This window comes from Talpa europaea (assembly GCF_964194135.1).
Source record: "Talpa europaea genome assembly, chromosome: 5".
Classification (NCBI taxonomy): domain Eukaryota; kingdom Metazoa; phylum Chordata; class Mammalia; order Eulipotyphla; family Talpidae; genus Talpa; species Talpa europaea.
This window is the reverse complement of record NC_140071.1, coordinates 368,716-389,864: the sequence shown is the minus strand read 5'-3', so window position 1 is coordinate 389,864 and position 21,149 is coordinate 368,716. Positions and strand designations below refer to the sequence as shown.

The window sequence follows — 21,149 nt, the reverse complement described above, 5'->3', positions numbered from 1 at the left end:
GGGCGGCCCGGGCACCCCGCCGCGCGCTCCCTCTGCCCGGCCAGGACCCGGGCGCGCTGGGCCGCCTGGACCGCGGGGCGCGGGCGCGCGGGGCGGGGGCGCGGGCGGGCGGGCGGGCGGGGGCGGAGCCGGGGCGGGGTGCGCCGGGCGGGCGGGCGGGGCGGCCCGGGGCTCGATAAGAGGCGCGGGGCGGCGGCGCCCAAAGTCCCCGCCGGGCTCTCGCCGCCTCGCCGCTCGCCCGACCGGAGCGCGGAGCTTGGCGGCGCCAGGTGAGCCCGCGCCGCGGCCTCTGCCGCCCGCCCCGCGCCCCGCGCCCCGCGCCCGCCCCGCGCCCCGGACCCCAGGCTGCCCGCGCCCGGGAGCGGCCTGGGGCGGCCAGCGGCTGCCGTCCGGGGTCCGGGGCGGCGACGGCCCCGCCACCTGCGCCGCCCCGCGCCCGCCCGGCCGAGCCCCCGCCCGCCTGCCTCGCGGCCCGGCCCGCAGCGCCCGGGGTCGGGTGGGGGGTCCCGCCGCCTCTCCGGGGGGCGCCTGCCCGCCGCCCCCAGGTCCCGTCCAGTCTCCAGCCGGCTCCGCGCGGCGGCTTCGAGGCTGGGCCCCGGGCCCGGGCGCCGCACCTGCGGGCTGGACACGAGGGGGCCGCGCACGGCTGCCAGCGTCGCTGGGCGCAGCAAGGAGGCCCCTCCCTGGGGACCCCCACCCCCTGCACCCCGCCTGCCTCTGAGACCTGCGGGGCGCAGGCGGGGCTGCTGGGCGGAGGGGGCGCGGGGGTGGGGGCAGCAGGCTGGGGGCATGTCCAGGGTAGGGGGCAGCAGGCTGGGGGTGTGGCCAGGGCTGGGCTCAGAGCCTCCAGCCTCCCCTGGGCAGCGCCCGCTGCAGCCCCAAGCAGACCAGACCCACCCGCGGGCAGCGCCTCACCCCCGGCCAGCGACGAGCAGTTGTCACCAGGCAGGGGCCACGCCGCAGGATCACCCGCCCGCCCGCCCCGCGGCTCTCCCTCCCTCCCCTCTGCAGCCCCTGCCCGCCTCCCCTGCCCCCAGGGTCTCCCTCCAGCTCGGATGGGAAGGGGCTGTGGGGGCGGCAGGCATGTCTGACGCGCCCCTGGCCGTGAGCCCCGCACTTGCTGTGACTGCGCCCCGGCTCTGTCCCCCGGGACCCCGCGGCCAAGGGGCTCCTGGCCAAGGGGCTCCTGCGGTCGTCCACCTGCCCTCCTGGGCATGCTGTGGTCTCCGGGGGCTGTGCCGGGCGGGCGGGGTGGGGGGGGGCACCAGGGAGCAGCACGGGGTGAGGGGAACTCCGAGCTCCGAGCTCCTTATTTTCACACTCGGTCTGCAGCCCCAAGCTGCTCCATCCCCAGGGCCCGCCGGCTGTGGGGCTCCCGCAGCCCCTGACAGGCGCACGTGGGGTGGCGTCCGGGGCTCTGCTGCGGCTGCTGAAAGCGAGACCAGCATTCAGGGGAGGGGGCGCAGGGCTGCGGGGAGCGCCACCCGCCCTGGGGTGCTCAGTGCCCGCCTTGCTATGTCTGCTTGTGCCCCCCAAGGCCGAGGGAGCGGAGCGGCTGCGCCATGAGTCACGGCGAGTGCGCCCTGGCCCTGACGGCCCCCACCACGGAGCCCAACGCAGTGGCCCCCAAGGCCATGGAGCTGGTCCTGGTCAAGGAGCAAAACGGGGTGCAGCTCACGAACTCCACGCTCATCAGCCCCCCAAAGACGCCCGTGGGGGCCCAGGAGCGGGAGACCTGGAGCAAGAAGATCGACTTCCTCCTGTCGGTGATCGGCTTCGCGGTGGACCTGGCCAACGTCTGGCGCTTCCCCTACCTCTGCTACAAGAACGGCGGCGGTGAGCCGGGGCGGGCAGCCGGGGGGGAGGGCGGGGCCCGGGGCCACGTGCCTGCCCGCCGCCTCCACGCGCATCCCCACCGGACACTCGAGGCCGCGTGTCCCGGGCCGGCTGGAGGCAGGAGCCGCTCCAAGGGGATCCGGGCGCTGCCCTGACCCGGCACCACCCACCAGCCGGAGCCCCAGCAGAGCCCCGGGGCCCCCAGCACAGCTCAGGGGTGCTGATGAGCTGGGGCCCCAGGCCTGGCAGGCGCGGCTGGAGGGGCCCCCCAGGGTCACCACGCACAGGTGCGGCCACCGCTCTGCCCAAGGCCACTCGATGACTGGGCAGCGGCTGTGCCGGGCAGTGGGCGAGGAGACTTGGCCGCCCCAGCCTGCGACAGCCCCGGAGAGCGGGCAGCAGGGGCCTGGGCTGGGACGGGCACGCCGGGAGGGCCCCGTGGCCCCAGGCTGAGGCCTCCGCCCACCCCGCAGGCGCCTTCCTGGTGCCCTACCTGCTCTTCATGGTCATCGCGGGGATGCCGCTGTTCTACATGGAGCTGGCCCTCGGGCAGTTCAACCGCGAGGGCGCTGCTGGCGTCTGGAAGATCTGCCCGGTGCTGAAGGGTAAGTGGCGGGCGGCGCCGCCCAGGCCTGAGCGTGGCCGCTCCGGGCGGGTGGCTCACTGGCCTCCCTCACGGCGTGGACTTGGGGCGGTGGGCGGACTCTGCGCCCCTCCCTCTGCCTTGTTCCGCCATCGTCTTTCGGGCTTCTGTGCGCCGTCCACTCCCTGCCCGCCTCCCGGCGAGGGCTCGCTCTGCCAACACCTCTATCCCCAGCGGCCCCGGGGCTGGGCAGGCGCCGGCACCACCAGGCAAACCCCGTGGGGGCCCAGGCGGCCGGAGGCGCCGTCCCGACACCAAGACGCAGCCGCGCGGGTCGGAGGGAGGACTCAGCGGGACCTGGTCGCAGGCCTGTCGGGTCAGCCCAGGGAGCGCGTCCTCCGCCCTGCCCAGAAGCTCGGGATGAGCCACGGGGAGGAGAGCAGACGCCCAAGGCCGCAGGGCCAGGCCTGCAGGAGGGCCGCTGGCCGGGGCAAAGGGCTGCGCCGGCCCCCCGCCTGCCCACTGGCACACAGCCCTGAGCGGGTTTTTCCAAAGCGGAGTGACTCAGCGCCCGCCCGGCCGCGTGGTGCAGCCCAGATGGACGGCGCGGGCCCTGGTGCTCTGCGCGGAACCGGCTCAGCGGAGACGCACGCCCCGGCCCGACCCTCCCCAGGGAGAGGCAGAGGAGCACGTCAGGCTGCACATGTCTGCAGCTGCCCGCTGGCACAGCGCGGGCACGTCCGCTCAGGGATCCCAAAGGAACAGCCCGAGGCACAAGCAGGCAACGGCTCCTCCGGCTCTGTGGCCTCGTCCACCCCTGGTCAGCGTCCCCGCGGCCAGTGGACATTCTGGGCAAGTGTGGAGGGAGGACGCTGGCCCGCCCACAGACGGGCGCCCGGTCGCCGTGTCTGCATGCCCAGAGTAAGGGCCTTTGAGCCCAGTGGGCAGCCAGCAACGCACGCCCCCTGCGCCCCCCCACGCCCACCTCCATGGGGCGCCGCTGCAGTGAGGCGGCACGGCCCGGGTTGGCCGCAGGCAGCTCCCTCTGTAAGTCCGGCCGCTGGAAGGACTTTCTCCAACTGAGGCGTCTCCACAGTGCGGCTCGCAAACTGCCGCCGGTGACTCCACCCTTCACCGCTCACCCCCAGCAGGCGCAGCTGGTCAGGCCTCTGGCCCGGGTGGCCACTGGCTGGACCCCGCAGCCCGGGCAGGTGTGCCCCGCCCCTGGCAGACAGCAGGCAGACGTGGTCAGCCCCGTTCAGGCTCGCGTCCAGGTGTGGAAACGGCAGGGCAGAGGGTCTAGTGGGCAGAGGCTGGGGCGGCCTTCCCAGATCACAGAGTGCCCACCGCGGGCTTCGGAGCCTTGTGCGGCCAGCTTGGGCTGTGTCTGCTGAAGAGACGGCGCGCCCGTGGGGACGCCTGCGGCTGGGCTCCGTGGTGCCCGCCGTGGGGGCCTGGGCGTCTGGGGGGCACCGGGCAGCGTGCGTGGCCCCCACCAGGGGAGGCACATCCCTGCGGTCTGGACACGCTGATGCCAGCGCCTCCTCGTCCTTGTCTCTAAAAAAGCTAATTCCCTCTAGCCTCACGTCTCATTAAATAGGGGCTCACGTAACGAGTGAAGACACCAGTTAAAATGCCCCAAACGGGAGCACAGGGCAGGGGTTGCCCCGTCCTTCCTTTTCCTGTGGCCACAGGGCGCCAGCGCCCACTAAGCCGGCCCCCCATGCCGCCCGACGCCTGCCCATGAGGGCCGTCACCAGGCTGTGCCTCGGCTGCCCTGTGTGGGCTCCCCAGGGCCCCCCGCTGGCCAGGGCCTGCAGGGAGGCTTTGGTACCCAAAGGTGTTGTTGGGGACCCTGGGGACCAGGGTCTCAAGTCTCCCCCAGTCTTTCCGTGGCACTGGCGCACGGGGGGTCTCGCCGCCCTATGGGGTCCGCTCCTGCTCTGCAGCCTGACCTGGGCCCGTGTGGGGGCCACGCTCTCCACACGCGTCCGTGGCCCCCAGGGGCTGCCTCCGTAGGGCTGGGGCATGAAATGCCCCCGGCCTTTGCCAGAGTCGGCTCCCACCGTCCGTGTGACACCGCCCCGTTCACGGGCAGAGCAATCGATGGCGCTTTGTCAATAGTGTTTCTGTGTGATCGATCAGACGCGCCCTCTTTCGAAATAGGTGACGGTGCCTTGAAACCACACCAGGCCACGGCACCCGCCGGGCCGCATAAAGACGCGCGGGAGACTCTAGACACGGGGCGGCGGGCGCGGCGGGGGCGGTCCATGAGCAGCCCCCGTCCTCCTGGCATCCAGGACGGACGCCAAAGCAGGGGCTGGGGCGCCCCGGGAGGCTGCTGGGCACAGGACCCGTGCAGCGTCGTCACAAGGCCCGTGGGCAGCGGCGGCGGCGGGGGACCGGGCAGGGTGGCCGTCTTCGCGATGGGCAGGAGGGCCCTGGTGAAGGTGGGGCGGCGAGGGGCCGCCCTTGGGCCTGCGGCCCCCTCAGGCTCTGCACCCAGGCCCAGAAACTGGGGTGACCCCTCAGGGCCGAGCCCGCAGCCCAGTCAGAGGTGGCCTCTTTGCCTGTGGCACCAGGAGGGGCTCCGGTGTGGCCGGCCAGTGTGGAGGGAGCCCTCTGCTCTGGGAGCACCAGTCAGCGCGCGCAGCACATCGCTCCGCCCAGGGGGACAGCTGCCCACACCCTGCTGGTTCCTGAAGGCCCAGAGGCAAGTCCGCTCCGGGGCTTGATCAGAGGTGTCTTCCGCTCCCAGAGTCACAAGTTGAGTGCTTAGGGGAGAGCTTGCACCTCACAAGGCTTCAAGGCATCATCCCCGCAGCCACCAGATGGCAAAGTCAGTGGCGCACATTGAGGCAGAGTGGCCTCCCACAGTGTGGACAGCGTGGCCTCCCACAATGAGGACAGCGTGGCCCCCCACAATGTGGACAGCGTGGCCCCCCACAGCGTGGCCTCCTGATGACGTGGGCTCCAAACGTACGGCTGCCCAGCAGTGTGGCTTTGTGATGGGCAGTACCTGGGTGCCAGGCTCTCCCGCGAGCTCCGCGCCATGCGGCGAAGACTGACTCGCCAGGCCCAGCCCCCGCCAGCACAGCCTCCAAGAAGCAGCTGGGCTGGTCCTCCTGCCCAGGCGTTTCCTGGGCGGGAGGGCACCAGCTCCCGCCTCCAGTCTCTGCCCACGCTGGGTCTGCTTGATGCCCAGAGACAAGTCAGGCTGGATGCCGCCCTTCCCCCTCAGCACAGGAGGACGCCAGTGCAGGGGCCGCACGTAGCATAGGGCCCCTCGCTGTGGTTCCCATAAAGATCCACCCGACCATCCCCTGCAGAAGGCACTGGGGGCGCAGCCCTCCGCAGCAGGGCGCTGGGCCAGGCCACAGAGCAGTTTGGGCCGAACCAGCCCCCCAGGGCTGAAGAGGACTGTCGGCATGGAGAGCCGTGGCTCGCGGGTGGGGCGGCCAGCAGGACGCTGCCCTCCTCGGTAGGACAGAGCAGCTCCTGTGCCAGGGGAGGACCCCGACGCCGCAGCAGGTAGGCACAGCTCCCCAAGCCGCTCATCGCTCTGGTCAGGTCTGGTCTCCAGAGCCCCTCCGAGCCTGGCCCCCAACCCAGGTCTGTGATCCTAGAGAGGGCCCTTGAGAAGGCCTGGGCCCCCGGGGGGTCACGGGTGGCCATGCGCAGTCATGGATGGTCATGGATGGCCCTGGGTCGCCCTGGATGGTCACGTGTGGTCATGGACGGTCATGGGTGGCCCCAGGCCCCCTGGAAGGTCTTCAATGGCGTTGGTAGCCCTAAGAGGTCTTGGGTGGTCAGGCAGGACCCTGGGGGGCCCTGGGGCCCCAGATGGCCACCGACGGACCCGGTGGCCTGGATGGCGGCCCTCTGCCAGCCTTGCCTGTGGGCACAGGCAGCATGTCCACGGGAAGGGTGACCGGCCGCCTCCGCCCTAGGCGTGGGCTACACGGTCATCCTCATCTCGCTGTACGTGGGCTTCTTCTACAACGTCATCATCGCCTGGGCCCTGCACTACTTCTTCTCCTCCTTCGCCCTGGAGCTGCCCTGGACCCGCTGCAATCACACCTGGAACAGCCCCAACTGCTCCGATGCCCCCGCCCGCAACGCCAGCGCCGGCCCCGGCGACTCCTTCAGGACCACGCCCGCCGCCGAGTACTTCGAGTGAGTCCCTGGCCCCCATGGGCGAGCCAGCGCCCCCACCCCAGCCCGGCCCCTCCTCTGGGTGCCCGTGGGCGGCTCCCCACCCCGCTGCACTGACCTGTGCGGGCTGGCTGGGCGGGAGCAGGCCGGGGCTGGGCGGAGCGGGCCGGGGCTGGGCAGAGCAGGCCGGGGCTGGGCCACGCTTCCCTCCAGAGCAGCTCCCTCCCTGGCCCTCCCCAGGCGGGGCCGAGGCCCAGTTCCGTCCAGAAAGACACCCTCGGTGCCCGGCCCAGCCCGGCCCCACGTGCCACCTGCACGGAGAGCCATTGTCCCTCTGACTACGGCGCCGCTGGCTCTTCCACCAGCTGCTGCCCTCAGCCCCTCAGCGCGAGCCCCCCACTAGCCGGGCCAGGTCTCGGGCCTGTCCTCAGTCTGTGTCCTGGGTCCTTCGGGCCTCCCCGCCTTCGCTGTCACCTCTGGCCCTTTTCAGCAGCAGCCGGACCCGAGAGTGTCCGCTCCGCACCCCAGCCCACCCGCCCCTGCTTTCCTCCCCTCATTGGCGTCTGTGTCTGTGGCTCTGATCCTCGGGGGACCCCCTGTGAGTGGGGTCACCCAGGACTGTCCTTGCGTGACTGGCGTATTTCACTCAGCGCCAGGTCCTCGAGGTTCACGCGAGTTGAGGTGCGTTTCAGGACTTTCTTCCCTCGTGAGGCCCGCGCGTGTAGACCTGGCTTCCCCGCGCGCCCCTGGCTCGCCAGCCTCCACTGCTCCGCTGGGCCCGGGGACGGGGCCGCTCAAGTCCCTGCTCTCGGTTTTCTTGAGTCAAAGCCCAAGGGGAGCTGCTTGGTCACGGGACTGTTCTGCTTAACTTCGGGGAGCCTCCTCACGCCTGCTCGGCCCACTCCCAGCTGTGCTCGGGCCTCTGTCCTGTCCTGGACAGCGCTGTCTCTGGTCCTGCAGTCCTGATGATGGGTCAGGGGTCCACATCCCCTCTGGAGAAAGGCTGCCCCGGGCCTTTCCTGCGGGCTTGCGCTGGGCGGTGCTGGAGGCGGTGCCAACGGGGTGCGTTCTGGGGCCTGAGCGCTCAGCGAGGCTCTGTGGAGCCGCTCCCAGCTCCCAGGCCCAGGCGTGGTGTCTGCACAGGCCCTGGCCTTGCACCCATGGCCGCCGGGACTTGGCGCTCCCCCGCTTTTCGCCAGGCCTCAGCTGCCCCTCTCCCCGTGGCCCCCCGTTTCCAGGTCATGCACCCCTTTGTGATGAGGACGCCTCTGCTTCCCTCTGGTGGCCTGCGGGTGTGGGAGGGCGGAGCTTGGCCCAGCGGCCCAGGAGCGCTCGAGGGGGCGGGAGAAGGCGCTGGTTTGGTGCCCCCGTCCCAAAACCAGGACTGCAAACCCCTAGCAGACCCAGCAGGGCGCGGATGTGCCCTAGTGGGCAGAGGGGAGGAAGGTGGGGCTCCTTCTGCGGCCCCCCTGGCTCGAGTCCTGTCCGCGGGGCCCTCCCGGCAGTGCTGGGGCCGGGTGCAGGCCCGAGTGCCGACCGCGCGCCCCAGGGAGCTGGACGCAAGCCAGGACGCCGCAGGGATGGGCACAGGGGTCACTCGGCCGCAGGCCCTGGCCTGGACAGCAGAGCCGGTGCCCCGCAACCCCCACCCCTGCGCGGCCGGCACCCCGCGCCTCGGGACAGCGCCTGGGCCCGGGCCGCTGACGCCGCCTCCCTCCCCAGGCGCGGGGTGCTGCACCTGCACCAGAGCAGCGGCATCGAGGACCTGGGCCCGCCCCGCTGGCAGCTCACCTGCTGCCTGGCGCTCGTCATCCTGCTGCTCTACTTCAGCCTGTGGAAGGGGGTGAAGACCTCGGGCAAGGTGGGCGCTCGCGGGCCGCGCTGGAAGGGGGCGGGGACGCCCACGTGCACACGTCGAAGCAAAGTGCATTTTTGCTGATGAAAGTCCTGGCGCGTCTGACCCGGGAGCCGGCCCGGGCGGGTCCGCCCCGCGCCCCGCGCCCCGCGCCCCGCGCCCCGCGCCCCGCGCCCCGCGCCCCGCGCCCCGGCACGGGCACCCCGGGCAGGCCCCGGCGGGACGGGAGCCCCCGCGCGGACCCCGGCGCCCCCGCACGGCCCGAGCGCGCTGCTGCCCGCAGGTGGTGTGGCTCACGGCCACCATGCCCTACGTGGTGCTCCTCGCGCTGCTGCTGCGCGGCGTCACGCTGCCCGGCGCCCTGGACGGCATCCGCGCCTACCTGAGCGTGGACTTCCGCCGGCTCCGCGAGGCCTCGGTGAGCGGGGGCGGGGCCGGGCGGGGCCGGGCGGGGCCGGGCGGGGCCGGGGCACGTGGGACGGGTTGTCGTAGGGGCGGGCCTAGGCGATGGGGGCGGGGCCTGGGCGGGGCCTGGGTGGGCGGCCTGGAGTAGGGGCGGGGCCGGGGCGGGCGGGGCCTGGGGGCGGGGCGGGGCCGGGCAGGTGGGCCAGGTTGGCGTATGGGGCGGGGCCGGGCAGGTGGGCCAGGTTGGCGTATGGGGCGGGTCCGGAGATGGCCGGGGCGGGGGCGGGGCTGCGCTCAGAAGCTGAGCCCGCGGCGCCCCTCATCCTGGACCTCTTCTTCCCCCCCGTAAGCCCGGCAGGTGCACGCCGCCCTACTGTGCGCAGCTGTGCGGCCCACCTGCACCCCAACACTGTCCGTTGAGAAGGGGGTGGGGAGGGCGCAGGGGAGCCGGCGCCTGGGGGTCAGCTCAGCAACGGAACCCGAGCCCTGGTCTCGGGGCCAAGCCCCAGGGCTGCCCCGGCTGTGCCCAGGACCTCGCTGCCCACCCGAGCCGGAGCCCCAGCGAGGCCGAAGGGCCAGGCCCGCGGAAGCCACAGCTCCGGGGCGAAAGGCTCCCGGTGCGCACACAGCAGCGAGGGGCCGCTTGCTCCACACTTAGCGGCGCCAGGCTGGCCTTTCAGCGAAGAGGGAAGGATTCTGGCTGAAGACCCTTGGCGACAGCCTCTGAGGGCAGGGCGGGCGCGGGCAGGGAAGAGGCTCCCCAGAGGGGGACGCCCCGACGTGCTTCAGGCCGCGGCTTGGACCAGCAAGGGGGTGCCCAGGGCGGACGGTACCTCTGCTGTCCCCTCGGCTGCACAGGGCAGCGACACCTGGCCAGGGGCCTCCGCTCATCTGGACTGAGCAGGCCGCGTTTGCCTTTTAAGCCCCCTGCTGTCCTGCTAAGGACCCCAAGCCTGTCTCGGAGCTCAGGCATTTCTCCCAAGAGGGTGCCCAGCACGGGCCATGCTCACGCTGGGCTCTGTGCACGTCTGAACCCCCTCGCGTCACCCTGCGCGCACCTGCCGGCCTCCCCATCGGAGCACTGCCCCGCAGGCCTTCAGCGCGGCCTGCTTGCCGAGGGCGGATGCATCCCGGAAAGGGGCAGGTGTCCTGTCCAGGCACCGGGCCTCACAGTGCCGGCGAGCAGTGGCGCCCGGTCAGCCCCGCCCTGCCCCCCGCTTGCCACTGGCTGCAGGGGAGCCCTGGGGGGGCCGGGCTGCACGACTGCTCCCTTAGCCAGGCAGCAGGCGGCAAGAGGTGGCCCCAGGCTCCGAAGCCCCTGCATGGCCCTAACAGCCGTCTCCCCATCACAGGTCTGGATCGACGCCGCCACCCAGATCTGCTTCTCACTGGGCGTGGGGTTTGGGGTGCTGATCGCCTTTTCCAGTTACAATAAATTCACCAACAACTGCTACAGGTGAGCCCTGCTGTCCCCCCATGGGGGGCTGCTGCTCGGGGCATCCTGGGGTAGGGGCACAGTGACTATAGAAGTGGGTGACCCCAGAGGAAGGGGGAACGAGCCAGCAAGACCGCAAGGCCGCAGTGGCTCATCGCTGGCCCTGCAGAGGGCTCGGGCTACCGACCGGCCTTGGAGGGCGGTGCCCGCAGGGAAGCCACAAGCTGCTGGGAACTCGCCTCGGCCAGGGTGACCAGTGACTGGAGCCCCAGACTGCGGTAGAAACCCTTCTGAATTCAGGAAGAGTTCAGTCTGGGACCCGATGGCCTGCAGAGTGCTGCCCCCCGGTCAGGGTACAGGTCGAGGCCTGCTCCCTCAGCTCTCAGAGAGGGCACCCCAGCAGCCGGGGCCCCTGGCAGCAGCCGGGAAGGGCAGCCTCAGGGATGCCCCCATGAGAACTTGTGTCTGACCAGTCCCCGGGAAGGCACCCAGGGCCGGGCCAGACGGCCTGCAGCATGGCGCAGGCCCCTCCTCCGTCTGCCGGCCCAGCTGGCGGCCCTATGCCACCCTCGGCTTGGAGCCTCGGCCCCAGGAGCCTCGCCGTCCCCAGTGAACGTGGGCGGAGGGGTGCAGGGGCCCACCCAGAGCCAAGGCCGGGCACCCCAGAGCCTCAAGCCTCCGCAAGAGGCCCGCAAGGGCACGCCTCGGGCCCTTGACTGCCCAGCTGCCCACCCGGCGCGGCTGCCGGAGCGAGGCTGGAGCGCACGTGGGGTCGTTCTGCTCTTTCAGAGATGCCATCATCACCACCTCAGTCAACTCCCTGACCAGCTTCTCCTCTGGCTTCGTGGTCTTCTCCTTCCTGGGCTACATGGCCCAGAAGCACAGCGTGCCCATTGGGGACGTGGCCAAGGACGGTGAGTCTCCGCGGCCCTGGCACCCACTCAGGTCTGGGCCGCACACGGGGCAGGTCCGGGGCTCTGGGGAGTGGGTGGCGCAGGGGGCTGTTCCGTCTCTGGGTGCACCGTGCCTCCGGGGCCCCGGGCGCTGTCTGTGCTGCTGGGGGTGCATGCTGGAGGGTGCTGCTGGGGTGCTGGGCGTGACAGCCCTGAGCGAGGTCAGCCCCAACGAGCTGCTCCCCCACCTCAAGGCCCCTGCCAGCGGCTGCTGCGTGCCAGCTGGGTAGGTTTGGAAGCCCCCAAAGTCCGGCGCATGTGGCATGGAGCTCTTGCAGCACCTGCCGGCCAGGCTGCACCCTGGGTGGGGCCAGGGCACGGCCTTGCTAGGCGGGCAGGGGTGGGGCACGGGGCCGGGGCCGCTGGTGCTCAGGGGGTGAAAACTTGGCCAGCCCTGGCGCCAGCGCCTCCACCCAGCGCCTCGGGATTGCCCTGCTGTGAGCTGGGCAGTGTCCCCTGGGGACCGGCCACCCAGGGAGGTGTGCAGGCCTCGCGCCCTCAGGCTGCTCCTCACACCCAGAACACCCTGCGGGTCAGGGCCTCCGTGGCAGTTCTCTGACCCCTGAGTCAGGAGGGGCAGGGAGCCACTGGGGTACCCTGCCGGTGCCAGGGGCGAGGGTGGGGGGGCACTGGGTACCCCGCCGGTGCCCGCAGCTCCTGGAAGGCCAGCCACTCGTCCCAGTGGGTCTGGGGTCCGAGCGTCAGGACCCCACTCTGAAGGCAGGAGGCGGCTGGCAGGGGCTGGCCCTGCCTCTGGGAGTCGGGAAGGGGAGGCGGATGCAGATCAGGCCTGAGATTTACCCTGCGGGAGCCTCCACCTGCTTCCTGCCCTTTATTATGATAAATAGCAATAACCAGCCCCTTCCAGGCAGCAGCCGCTCTGCTGGGGCAAGCAAATGTCAGCAGCCCTGATCCTCAGGGGGGTGGGGGGCGGGTGTTGACCGCCAGAGGGGAAGGCGGGTCAGAAGCAGGCGGAGGCCCTCGCCTGGGACCTGGCTTGGGCGTTATAGCCCCCCCCTCCCCCCCCCCCCCCGCCCCGGTGGCCCCGCCCTGCCTGTGAGAGCTTCTGGAACAAGCACCTGTTTAGACAGATCCGGGAGGCCGTTGTCCAGGTGCCCATGCAGGCTTGGGCGTTGCGGCTCTGGAGGCCAAGGCTGGGGGGCTGGTGAGCTGGGGTGCTCAGCCTGCACGACTGGCCGTGACAATGGTCAACTGCCCGTTTCCTGCGGGGACATTTACTTTGGGATCCTGGGGACCAAACTGCATGAGGTCCCGGCTGAGCCCTGCACCCCCATCTTGTGTAGGCCCACAACCAGCCCCCCCAGGCCCACCGCCTGTGGCCCCCCAGGCCCAGAGCGCCCCCCCCCAGCCCTCAGCCACCTCCACGGGTGCTGCCCCAGGGTGCCGGTCTGCCCAGCAGCCTCGCTACACGAGCCAAAGCGGCTGTCGGCCCGAGGCCATAGCGAGGACGGTGCTGCGGGTCACTAGGTGAAGCGTGTGGACTGGGGTGGTGGGTCCTCCACTTGCTCAGGAAACGGGCCCTGGGGGACAGGAGCAGAGCCCCACCCTTATCCGGTCTCCCCCAGCACCCTGTAACTGCAGGAAGGAGGATCTAGAGGGTCTTATCGCTGCGGGGGCTGGGCAGGAGTCCTGTGGGGGGGCTGTGGGGGGGACCCAGCGGAGCAGGAAGCTGCGTCTGGGCGGGGCCGTGGCTGGGGCTCGCACCCACGGGTCTGGGGGTTTACTTCCAGGGCCGGGGCTGATCTTCATCATCTACCCCGAGGCACTGGCCACGCTCCCACTGTCCTCGGCCTGGGCGGTGGTCTTCTTCATCATGCTGCTCGCCCTGGGGATCGACAGTGCCGTGAGTGAGACCCCACCGGCCCGCAGCCTCACGTCCCTCTCCCAGTGTGGCGGTGGCCGCCCAGGTGCTCTTCCTGGGGCGGGGTGTCTGAGTGCACCCGGCGTTGGCTCGGCACAGCCTGCAGTGGACGCCATGGCAGCAGGGAACCGGGGAGGTGGGCCTCTGCCCCAGGACAACGGGCGCTGCAGGGCTGGCAGAAGCCTCCCGCCACCCCTAGGCCTTCCGTGGCCCTGAGTGTGCCTGTGTGCACACGCGTGTGCATGTGAGTGTGGCACTGGGAGGCCGCAGGTCAGCCCCAGTCTAGCCCGAGCCACTCGTTGCCCACCGCCTGCTGGGGACCAAGAGCGGGTCCTCAGGGTCCGTGACCAGCCACGGGTGTGCCGACAACTGCGGTTCCCCTCACTCGCACAGGTCAGGACCCCCTCAGCCCCTTCCCCACCCACAGGTGCACCCCAGATGCATCAGTGCTGGAGGGGTGAGCCCAAGAACAGCACTTCCCAGGGCAGACAGCCCTCCAAAGAGGCAGCGAGGCTCACCAAGCCACGGGGGCACCCACCTGCCCGAGGCCACCCACCCTGGAGTCAGGACATGTCACCAGGAGGGCTTGGCTAGCGGCCAGTGGCCAGCATCCAGGCCAGGCCAGGCGCCCTGGGAACCACTAAGCGGAGACATCTGCTCGGAAAAGTCTGGTGGCGCTGGGCGCTGTGGGGGCACCTCAGAGTCACCTCTCTGTCGCAGCGTTCCCCCGCCCTCCTCCAGGTCCCCACTCCCGCACGTGCACAGCGAGGTCTTGGGAGGGCTGCCTCGCCTTCTGGTGCCCATTCCCTGGACAGACACTGGGTAGTGCCCGCTCCACGTCCACCTGGCGTCTGTCCCTGGCCCTGTCTGCCTGGCCTGCAGCCCCGCTCTGTGTCTGCAGATGGGCGGCATGGAGTCGGTCATCACCGGCCTCATCGACGAGTTCCAGCTGCTGCACCGGCACCGGGAGCTCTTCACTCTCTTCATCGTCCTGGCCACCTTCCTGCTGTCCCTCTTCTGCGTCACCAACGTAGGTGCTGTCAGGGACAGAGCCAGCATCCTCCCGGACAAGCCGCCGTGGCCACGGGCTATGGGGACTTGGGCTGGAGGGACTTCAGCACCTGGACAGCTCCCTGGGCGGCACCCCGCCTTGTTGTCCTGCAGCTGCAGGCGGAGTGTGCGTGGGCGGGCCCGGCCACGCCTGTCCCTGGAGCACCTGCCGTGCGTGGCCTCTCCGATGACACCAGGAGTGCAGGGGGAGGCGGGGGGGGGGAGGGCACAGGCTTTTCATTTTTGCGTAAAGGACAAACCCAAGCGGCTGTGTGCGGCTGAACTCGTGCCCGGGTGGGGCTGGGGGCGGTGAGGGGGGGTCTGCCTAGCCGACAGCAGGCCAGGTCTGGCTCCGGCACCGAGTCCAGCGGCCCCTCTTCCAGGGCGGCATCTACGTCTTCACACTGCTGGACCACTTCGCAGCTGGCACGTCCATCCTGTTCGGGGTGCTCATCGAGGCCATCGGGGTGGCCTGGTTCTACGGTAAGGACAGGGCCCCTGGGTGCTGCTCTGGGCGCCGGCCAGGCGTCAGCTCTGCAGGCCGCCTCTCGCTCCAGGAGGGGTCAGGGTGCTCCACCGAGGGCGCGTGCCTGGCCACCCCTCAGCCCAGCTGGTCGGTGAGGACAGCACCCTCATTGTGGTCAGAGGCGCCCGGTGGGGGCATGTAGTTGCAGACACCCTCGTTGGTGCTGGGAAGGAGGCTCCAGGCCCTGGGGCAGAGCGGCTGGCAGGAGGCGGTGCCAAGTCCCTAGAGGCCGGGTGCCCTGAATGCTGCCCTCAGCTCCTCCTCACAGGGCCACTGCTGCTGGCCTGCCCCCACCAGCAGCCTCTGGACCCCACATCAGCTCTAAGCCTGCGGGGTCGGCTGGACCCCCTGATGCACCCCTCCCGGAGCCATGATGCCCGGATGCCCAAGGAGCTGTGCCTTCCCAGGGCACCGACCTGGCAGCCTCACACGCCACCCCCGCTCTCCCCGCAAGGGTCAGGCCTTGCCTCGCCCCAGCCAGGCCCTTGGCAGCTCGTGCGGGCCTGCAGCAGCGTGCTCCCGCTGGGTGCTCGTGGTCCGGCTCGAGGTCTGGGTCGCCCCCCCAGTCCCGGACAGGGCGCCACCGCAGGGAGGCATGTCCCTCCAGAAGCAGCTAGCTGAGCTCCGCTGCCCCCGCCCACGCCTCCCCAGGCCACCGCCCTTCTTTCCTGCGGACGGCACCTGCAGCCAGTGCACTGTCCCCACTTTACTCTCCCTGCACCCCTGGAACAAGCCCACCGAGGAGGCTGGAAGCAGCGCCCAGAGCCCGAGCCCGGAGCCACCCCACAGCACCGCACAGATGGGACTTGTCCAGCACCCCGTCCGGCGGCACAGTCTGCACGGGCGCCGGGAAGCCGGAGGGGACGGCCCCCTCTTGGCCACCCCTGGGTTTGCCCTCGCCCATCCACGGTGCCTCTGGGTCTGCCTCCATGTCCCGGGCCGGCTTCCATGATAGGCTGGGGGTGAAGCGGGGAGCTGCGTGGAGGGGCGGCAGGGTGCTGCCCCCGCGGCCTGTCATTTCCTAGAGGGGCTGGACAACACCACGGAAAGAGCCACTCACCAGGTGGACACTCACCTGGGCATGACGTTCCATGGGCATCTGGGGGGTGGCCGGGGGGGGGGGGCGTCGTGAGGCCCCAGAGACCCCGTAGCGTCAGGATCAGAATCCAGTCGAAATGGCACACGTGGAGCCGCAGGACAGGGAGGGGCCCAGCAAGCAGCCTGAGGGCCCAGGGGCGGGGCCTGGCTACAGGAGCGTGGCCCAGCTGCAGGGGCCAAGGCCACACCACGAGGCCACGCGTGTCTGACCCTTCTGGCTTGACCCCCAGGCGTGCGGCAGTTCAGCGAGGACATCAAGCAAATGACCGGGCAGCGGCCCAGCCTTTACTGGCGTCTGTGCTGGAAGTTCGTCAGCCCCTGCTTCCTGCTGGTGAGGCCCGGCCTGCCGGCCACACTGGGTGTCACCGGGGGAGGCTCCCGAGACAGGCTCAGGGCTCTCAGTCTGGAGCGCAGCCCCCCAAGATCCCCCCTGGCCTCTAAGGTGTCCGCTGTCCCCACTAGACCTGGCCAGGGTGAGCCCGTGCCCAGCCCTGGACTGGCATTGAGACCTCGGACCCAGCAGCCTCCACCGGGGCACTGGGATGGTTTAGACCCTCGGGGTGCCCAGTACTGGATTCCTGCCCGGCGCCGCGGGGCTCCCCAGGCCCTGGCTCTCATCCAGTAGCCGCTGGCTTGTACCACCTGGGCCAGCGAGCTGGGGCTCCAGGCTGATGGGGCAGCGGCCTCTTTCTGGAGCCAGTCCGTGCAGTGGCCCCATGGGGCTGGAGAGCCCCAGGAGACAAGCGCCTCCCTGGCCACCAGGCCCTCCTGCTCCCCAGCCAGCCTGGGGGGCACCCCACGCCGAGGGCAGCTGGCAGCCCCCGCAGACCCATCACGGCCAGCGTGGTGACTGGCTGCGTGTGCGCACCCTCCTTACACACGGCGCTGGGACCCCGACGTCGCAGGGGCTCCCAGGAGGGGCTCTGGCCTGTCCGCAGCAGGGCCTGGGGTCTGGGATGAGGGGGAGGCTCGCCCCTGCCCAGGGGCGTGGGGCCAGCGGCCCCGGTGCCAGGACCCACAGGGGTGCAGACCGTGAGCCAGCTGTGGGCCGCTGCCCCCCAGCCCCGCCGAGGGCAGATGTGCGCGGCCGCAGGGGCATCGCGCCCCCGCCCCTCCCCGGAGAAACGCCTTCCCCCGGCGCAGCCAGACTCCAGAGCAGCCACGTGCTCGGCCCCCACCCCCCGGGACCCTCCGCGCCCCAGGGGCCGCCCGCGGTGTAGGGCGCAGGGTGTCCAGGGCGAGCCGCGAAGCCTCTGGCCGGGCGCCGGGCACACCGCAGCGTGGTGGGGCCGCAGCGGCAGGGACAGCCCCTCCCTCCCATGGCGGAGGCTCTGGGCTCCCCCGCGTCCTGCCACACCCCTAGCAGGGAAGGCCATTTCCAAGCGGAGGCCCGCCTCTGCCTGCCCCCAGCGGCCCTCCCCGCGGCTACCGCTGACCGTGGGACCTCGGGCCGCCCCCCCCCCCACGGCCTTGGGCCTTAAGACGGGGCTGGTGCAGCTGACCGCCCGGCCGCAGGCCGTCCACACGCGCGGTCCAGCTCCAGCAACACTCACAGACTCCCCGGACGTAGACGTCGGGGAATGGGCTTCTAAAGTGCGCCCTGAACCCTCTGAGCAGCCAAGACAGTCCCCCCAGGGCCAGTCAAGCATGTCGGTGTCGCCGTGACCCATCCAGGCCACAGGGGGTCTCTGAAGGGTGGTGGGAGAGACCCTGCTGGTCAGACGGGCCTGGAAGGACGCCCCCCCCCCCACGTCCTGGACCAGCCACCTGGGACAGACAGGGACCCTGCTCCTGGGATAGGGACCCCGCTCCCTGCTTTGCCGGCCCCTGGCCCGGGCGGCCTGCAGCCTGGGCTCCGGAGCACGTGGCCGCCAGGCGTCCCCAGCCCTCTTCTGCGAGCCCCCGGCCAGCAGCGCCCGACTCGTGCTCGGTTTCAGTTTGTGGTTGTGGTCAGCATCGTGACCTTCCGGCCCCCGCACTACGGGACCTACATCTTCCCCGAGTGGGCCAACACGCTGGGCTGGACCATCGCCGCGTCCTCTATGTCCATGGTGCCCATCTACGCGGCCTACAAGTTCTGCAGCCTGCCCGGGACCCTGCGGGAGGTGCGTGTGGGGGACATGAGCGCCTGAGGGGGCGGCCACTGCGGGGCCCCGGGGGACGCCGGGCGCAGCCCACTGGACGTGGCTGGGCGGGGCCCCGCCGTGCTGAGTACGCGGCGCGTCTCCCCCCAGAAGCTGGCCTACGCCATCGCGCCTGAGAAGGAGCACCAGCTGGTGGACAGCGGGCAGGTGCGGCAGTTCACGGTGAGTCCCGCGCAGGGCCGAGGGGAGGCCAGGCCCGTGGCGCCCTGGGGAGGGGTCGCGGGGCGGGGCGGGGCGGGGCGCCCAGCACCGGGGAGCCTGGGCCCTCGGCCCTTGCTGGCTCAGCGGGAGGAGGGGCCGGGGTGGGCGCGGCCTGCGCTGGGGAGGGACCCTGCGGCCGCTCCTCCCTCTGCTGTGGCCGTGCCCCGTGGGACACCCAGGGGGCCCTGGCTCTCCTGTGCATCCCAGGCACCTCCTGGACAGCGTCCAGGGGCTGGGGCTTCTGGTCGCCATCCAAGGGGACGTTGTCCGGCTCTCACTCCCTGGCCATTTCTCCGGCCCCCATCAGGGACTCCCGGGCCAGGCCGTGGCCTCTGTCCTCTGTGGGTCTTGCTTGGAGCTTACGTTTGCTCTTTGTCCACTCCCTGGACGTGCAGTTGGGTCTTTTTTGGGTCACTCTCGTCCCTGCGGAGCTTCTGACCCCGGAGGGCACGTTCCAGCGTTGTGTCCCCCTCCCCAGAGCCCCTGTGGGCACTGGCCTTGGCCACACGGCTGCCTTATGGGCCTCGGGTTTGGGGTGCAGGCGCCCCGTGCCCTGCCCATGCCTGAGCTTGTTCTGGGGCCAGTTACACGGTGATGGTGGGGCTTGGCGGTCGCCCCGAGCCTTGTTAGGTGGGCGGGGCAGCATTCATGTGGGACCAGGGCCCCATGGCCCTGTGAGGCCCCTGACGCCCCCCCAGGCACCCCTGACGCTCGCGGCTGCTGGGGGTGACCCTTGTGCGCTTGCCCTCGGGCGCGCTGTGTCCTGCAGCAGCACTGGGTGGTGTCCTGCGGCTCGTCCCCGGGAAATGCGCAGCGGCCAGGAGTGTGGGCACCGGGCTCGACTCCTCCCTGCCGCCCAGGAGTGCACAGCTGCCCCGGGCCCGGCCCGGCCACCCTCCTTCCCCCTGGACTGACGGCTTCTCCTCTCCGCGGGCTCCGGCCGCCCCCCCCCCCCCGCTTGGGGCCTGCTGCTGCCCACGGGCGGGCAGGCGGCCACTGCCCCCGGGGCTCTCCTCTGGACGCTGCTGGGGGGCAGTCTGCCTGGGGCCCTGCCAGCCCTGCCCGTGCCCACTCCTGGACGAGCACCCGGCTGAGCCCTGCCCGGGCCGGACCGTCTCCCAGCCCTCCGGGTGCGGCCGGCGTGGCCTCGGCTCTCGTCCCCCGTCCCCGCAGCCCCCGGCCGCTGTCACACTCCCGTTGGTGTGAAAACAGCCCCTGCCAGCGGGCGGCCGTGCGGCGCGGGGCGGGCCCGCAGCTGCAGGGTGACAGGCTGCGACAATTTCCGGAGTCGAAATAGCTGCTCCTGTCGCTCTCGCGTCCTGGTGGGGACGAGGCCGCACCCGCCATCTGGGCCTCAGCCGCGCGGCGGGGTCGAGCCAGGAGGGGCGCGGCGCTCCCGCCCCCGCGTCCCCGTAACCTGGTGCTTCCCTTGCAGCTGCGCCACTGGCTCCTGGTGTAGCGCGGACCCGCCCGGCTGCGGGGAGGCGCGGCGCCAGGAGGGAAGGAGGCCCTGCTCTCACCGCGCTCCGCTGGACACGCCTGGGGGGCCCCGCCGCAGATGCCCTCGCCCCAGGAGGCGACCTGCCCCCGCCCCGCCCCCGCCGCAGCCGCCCCCCCTCCGCCCGACCCCCCCACGCGCCCCCGCCCGCCCCCCACGTGTCCGCAGTCGCTTCTGGATCGTTTGTCTTGCTCGTGTTCGGAAACCCAGTGCCGTCTGTCTCATCGTGCAGAGGGCGGATGGCAGGACGGGGCAGCGACGCCCACGCACAGGCGCCTGCGGACAGCCCCGTCCTCGCAGCCGCCCCCCACCATGGCCCGGGCAGCCCGGGCGCCCGCGGGGCCCCACGGAGGAGGGGCCGGCAGTTTCCTCCACTTGCTGCCCCCAGCACGTGGGGCGGAGCTCCCGGCAGGCGCCTCATCCTCAGTGATGTTCTGTGTCGCCAGAGAAGCTTAGCGCGGCCCGCCAGACGACTGCCCCGCGCCCCTCAGGAACGGGGTGACCTGCACCCCCCAGGAACAGGGGTGACCCTGTGCCACCAGGAACAGGAATGCCCCCACATCCTCCAGAAACGGGGGTGCCCCCATCCCTCATGGAACGGGGGTGCCCCCACACCCCCCAGGGAACAGGGGTGCCGACTCAGCACTGCAGGGGTTCCCCCGGGGGGCCGGGCGGGGGCGGGCGGTGGCCGGAGCCCCGGCATCGCCGCGGTCAGCTCCCGGGGCGTGGCTGGCAATAAAGAGCCATGGAGGACGCCGAGTGTGGCCGGTGTGCTGCCATCCTTCCCGCCGCGGCCGCCAGCGGGGCGCGCCCCTGGGGCCTCCTCCGGACGGGAGCACGGTCTCGGGGTCTCCCCCTGCCCCGCCGTGCCTGCAGGGTCCCTGCCGCCGACTCAGCCCAGCCGCCTGCTCACGGCCAGGGCCCCTCTGGGACGCGACGCCAGAGGCCCGAGCGGCCCTGCCCTTGCCCCAAGGATCTCTTGTCCACTCTGTGGCCAAAGACGTCCTTCCGGAGCCCGTCAGCGGAGGCCTGACCCAGAGCAGCCGCTGAGGCTCACCGTTGCTCCCGGAATCAATACCAGCACCCCCACCTTGGCGCGGGGCGGGGCAGCCGCTCCGCCAGCCCCAGCCTGGCCCTGGGTCTGTCCACCCAAGGCCTTGCCCAGCACCCCGGTGACAGCCTCGTGCCCCTGGGGTGCCCCTTCCAGGGAGTGGGCACACGGCCCTGCTCTTGGGCCCACCCGAACCCCCGCCGGTGGCTGAGGCCCGGGGTCCAGACCTTCCTGGAGCTGCCCGTCCTCTCCGGGGCTCCCCACCCCTCCTGGCTTGCTAGGCCCCCATTCTCCTCGACGTTCCCACCGCAAAGCCCGGTCTGGACACCAGCCGTCCCAGGAGGGTGATGCCGGCTGACCGCACACCCCCGCCCCCACCCCCCAGGGGCCCCAGGAGGAGGCGTCCCCTCGGGCTTGCTGGCCGTGGCCAGCCTGTGGGCAGGACTGGGCTCTTACGCTCCAGCTGTGCCCAGGCCG

At 71.8% G+C, this 21,149-nt stretch overlaps 1 protein-coding gene across 1 annotated transcript; it reads left to right on the top strand.

Moving 5' to 3' along the window:
- Positions 1-1,601: 1,601 nt before the first annotated feature.
- Positions 1,602-19,582, top strand: SLC6A3 (solute carrier family 6 member 3; the record flags this gene model as incomplete). Its single annotated transcript, XM_084233256.1, has 14 exons — positions 1,602-1,836; positions 2,310-2,441; positions 6,370-6,595; positions 8,297-8,435; positions 8,713-8,847; positions 10,187-10,290; positions 11,059-11,183; positions 12,974-13,086; positions 14,006-14,134; positions 14,538-14,637; positions 16,009-16,109; positions 17,716-17,883; positions 18,013-18,084; positions 19,559-19,582. Exons 1-14 carry the CDS (start codon positions 1,635-1,637, stop codon positions 19,580-19,582), a joined length of 1,770 nt encoding a protein of 589 aa, XP_084089382.1. The 5' UTR covers positions 1,602-1,634.
- Between the last annotated feature and the right edge of the window lie 1,567 nt (positions 19,583-21,149).